The sequence below is a fragment of the Rutidosis leptorrhynchoides genome, chromosome 2 (genome assembly GCF_046630445.1).
Source record: "Rutidosis leptorrhynchoides isolate AG116_Rl617_1_P2 chromosome 2, CSIRO_AGI_Rlap_v1, whole genome shotgun sequence".
In the NCBI taxonomy this organism is placed as follows: Eukaryota; Viridiplantae; Streptophyta; class Magnoliopsida; order Asterales; family Asteraceae; genus Rutidosis; species Rutidosis leptorrhynchoides.
The window spans coordinates 697,732,923-697,737,215 of NC_092334.1; the positions used below are offsets into that span (position 1 = coordinate 697,732,923).

The 4,293-nt window shown below is 33.1% G+C and overlaps 1 protein-coding gene across 1 annotated transcript; it reads right to left on the bottom strand.

The window, feature by feature from the left end:
• Positions 1–331: 331 nt before the first annotated feature.
• On the bottom strand, positions 332–1,885 carry LOC139890405 (uncharacterized). Its single transcript, XM_071873290.1, has 3 exons — positions 932–1,885; positions 791–854; positions 332–441 (listed from the first exon to the last, which is right to left on the bottom strand). The coding sequence occupies exons 1-3, from the start codon at positions 1,883–1,885 to the stop codon at positions 332–334; spliced, it is 1,128 nt and encodes a 375-aa protein (XP_071729391.1).
• Positions 1,886–4,293: the final 2,408 nt, after the last annotated feature.

Consider the following 4,293-nt stretch of genomic DNA (forward strand, 5'->3'; position numbering starts at 1 on the left):
AATTTTTGGTTTTTATAATAAGAGAGAATTGTATACAACTTAACAAAAAGAGCATGTTCATTACTGAATCATTTCATATTAGATTTTTATAACAATATTAGCATAAATTGGAAACAAAAGCCTAATTTACTAACAAAAATGGTATATAAATAAACTCTTTTCTCAGCTTTATATATACTAAACTAATGCAAAACTATCAATTAACAAACTATTAACTACCATCATGGTAATATCAACTGAATTATAACTACTATGACCAAACAGCATAGTAAAGACGTACCATGTTTGGAGTTTTGGACACAAGAGACGAGTAAAAAGCACCAGCGCTAATTCAAGGTGCCTGTAAAATGATAACATCACTAAAACTTATATTCAAAACAGTGAGATAAAACTGAGAAGCGAATTTACCTTGAGCATCAGCCATTGAATCTCTGTATGTACCTATTAAGGGCAATATGAATTCATCTATGCAAATTGTAAGTCAAGTATAACAACAGAGATGTACAACAGATATTACGAGAATATGTTGTTTAAATTTGATATTTCAATCGATTCTTGATGTTGAAAATACATATACAAGAAATCTCGGGTCATGCAGTTTCAACTTTACTAAAACACTGCGGGACAAATTATTCCTGCAAAACTTTTCTAAATTACCCGATTGACTAAATTACAGTAAAAAGAGAAAATGATGCTAATCATACAACAGAGCAACCAAATACGGTCGTTCCTTTTATAACTCCCCGGTGGTTGGCTACCGACAAATGTGGTGTTATCACATTCTGTTAACAAGGCTCTGAAAAGTACGTCCCACGTTGAGGTGCATTTTTGACCCATTTAACACCACGAGCTAACTAAAGATACAGCATTGTTAGATCATAAATTTATGTCATTTTTCAAAAGCCCGTGTACATATTTCCTCGAGCAGTACGGGCCAATCTTCCCCGAGCTGCCAAGGGTTTAGCTCCATGGCAACTCTAAAGTCTAGCATTGATATCGGTTGTTCAGATTCATCTATTTGCGCTTGAAAATGATGACCAGGTCTCATACTGTTGAACTTTGACCCTGATCCTGAACGTGCCCGATTAAGTTCAATACAAGATCTTATTAAACCTTTTAAATACATGTCTAATCCATTGTTGACTGCATTGGCAGAATCCATTGACACACCTTGAACGCCATGTGCTGCAGCAACCGGCTCCATGCGTTCCTTTAATGTTATTGTGTCTAATAAACCGTTGGTGTCAGATACAGCAACAAATTTATTACTAGATGGGGCCCTACGGGGACCACCTATACTCACCGGCCAATAAGGAATCCCAAGTGGAGCATCTAATTTCCTTTCTTTTCTAACTGAAGATTCCGCTTGTTGCGCATGCCTTCGAGTATCGAGTAATAATGCATTGCCGTTCTCGAATACATTATTTAATTCATCTGAATGTTGAACATATGATGACGGGGAAGAATGCGTCATCTTCCCATTTGGCCCAAGAGCACTTTTACAACTTCCACCTCTTCGTTCACGATTTCCGGTTCTAGCTTTCCGTGTAAATGGTGACAAAATGTCCCCATTTGGCACAATTGGAATTGACCCGTTTTGATACAATTCATCATTCAAAGATTTCTTATTACCGTCTGAAACTTTCTCTGTACATGCATTTCTTAAAATGGATCGAATTAACTGATTATGAAGCGGGATCCCATCTCTTCCAACAGTTCTTAAGCAAAGTTTATCAAATTCAGCTTTAGTTAACTTCAAACTCAAAAACTTATTCAAGTAATCAAAGTACTGCTTAGACCTCTCTGGTCCAAGCTTCGTAAGTATTCTACTTTTCAATTCCACAAGATTGATCCGTGATCGCTGTTGCAGTGACGGTGGTTGCATTTCTCAATACAAAACTTCCATAAAACACTAAAAAAATCTCTAACTTTCAATTTCACTACACCAAAACCTAAATTAGGGTTTTTCTACATTTACAAAATTCCCATCTTCCAAAACAAATTCAATCCATCCAACAACAATGCACACAGCAAATACCGAATATACATCATAGAAAAACCCTAATTAGGGTTTCAAAACCAAAAACACATTTCTTAATCAGCTATCTCTCCAAAATATACTCCCCAAATTATTCAAATTCAAATCCAAAATTACACAAACCCTAACCTTAATCACGTCTGCATCACACAAATTCCCTCGATCTTTTTCAACTCAAGGAAAGCTCAAATTCAATTAACTTTACAGAAACTTATAAATTAAGCTAAAGAGGAAATAAATTAAGCAAACAATATAAGTTTCCGATCTAATTGGCTAACTTAAATACACAATTTGAATCAATACAACGGCGTATTGAAAGGATTTAAGCTTAAAATCAACTTAATAGAAAAATAATAATTGGTAACCCTAACCTTGTTATTGAAGCTGTCTAACCAAAATTGAGATTCAGAGAATTAAAGAACAGTTTCGATTTCACACTAAATTCAACTAAATTTGATCGATTGAATACAATAAGCTTTCAATTTGATATCAATGCGATAAAATTTAGGTTTAATTTTACCGCCGCATTTATGTTTTGTGTTGATGGTTGAATTTTGTTACCAGTCGGATTTTGAATCAGGTGTTGAAGAAAGCCCTCTTTGTTTTATTTTCTCTTCAGTTTTTCGTGTTTGTGTCTGGATTAACAATAACTTTTTCTGTTGTTGCAAACTAGCCCTTTCTCTTTAAGAGAATGTCAAATTTTATCAGAAACGTTTTTATCTTTTAAATCTTTTAAAAATATAAGGTATATTTTATTTTAAGAACGCGTTTGTTTGTCTGTTAATTTAATAGGTGAATGTTAAACTGTTCCGCATTTGGTTCATTTTTTATCGATATGATATTAAACCGTTCATCAATCTGTTTTGAATCATTCGGAGTTAAAATACTTTAACTATTCGGCACATTAATTTCCTTTGATATCCCCTTAAATTATATACAGAACAATTATTAATTATATTTATTTATTTATTTATTCATATAAAAGGTTACAGAGATCGATGAATAAATGATAGTTGCCACTATTGATAAGCATATCGATAAGTCTTTCATTCATAGATAATACATAAAGATTAGGCTATTATACTTGCATACTAAAACAAGAAGTATTTGTTCGCCGAAGGGGTAGTTTCGTCATTTTCTATTTAAAAGCAAGACAATTTTATACTGTAAGTTTTATATACGGAATTTAACTAATGGCAACCGTTAAGTTTTATACTGTATTATTCAATACTTTTGAATTTACTAAATATTTGCAGTAGCACTTACGAACTTGCATCATCTTTCTATATCCAAATTGGAAAATCTCCAAAGATATATGCTAATATAAAACGTAACTAAAAAATAATTTATAAAATCACAACAAGACACTCGTAACAAAGCACAAACAGATGCAACAGTAAATCGTACTCATCAACATTTAACATCTGAATTACCACAAGAGATTTCCTTATTGGGAAAAAAGCTACAAACAATAAAGTTTTCTCCTTCTTTAGTCATTTATTCAGATTTAACTTTCAGCTAGGAAAGAATACTTCTAATCTATCAACTTGATTAACACGCAAACTTTCAAGAACAACTTCCTATTAATCACAAAGCCACACTACATCATATTAAATACATATGGATCAACAATGTGCAAGTATTCTTAAAACCTCAAGGTCCAAGATTAAGGGTTGGGCATAGTAACATCTCTCTTACAACCAAACACATTAGTGCAACATAGATAATTACTAGCACAAGAATCACAAACGGGAAGTGATACTTCCATCATCAAATTATATTCTTCCACCATCATTTGGTGTTTTTATTCCAAAAATATCCCTTATTTGATTATATCAAGAAATATTTGTAAGTCATCTTTAAGGGTATTTTAGTACAGTGAAGTGGATCTAGTAAATATGGTGGTGGAAATATCAATACACCATCACAAAACAACATACTTATTTATAACACAAAACAAATAGCATGCATGTAGCAAATATAAAACATGAAGATACACACATGGGATCCACACACAAAAACACACACATAATTCAAATCGATTTAGACTTAGTTCGATCCAATTGTGATGAGGAATCAACAACCTGTCAACCAGTTCAAGCTGAAAGGCGTAGTTGATAGACAATTGGTGAATATTCATGTACTTTCCTTAATCTTTATGGCCTCGCAATGGAACCGGTGAAACACGAGGGGCAGTTGATCACCCTTAAACAAGTGACTATCTTGGTAAGTACTTGCCACCACAAGTTAGCATT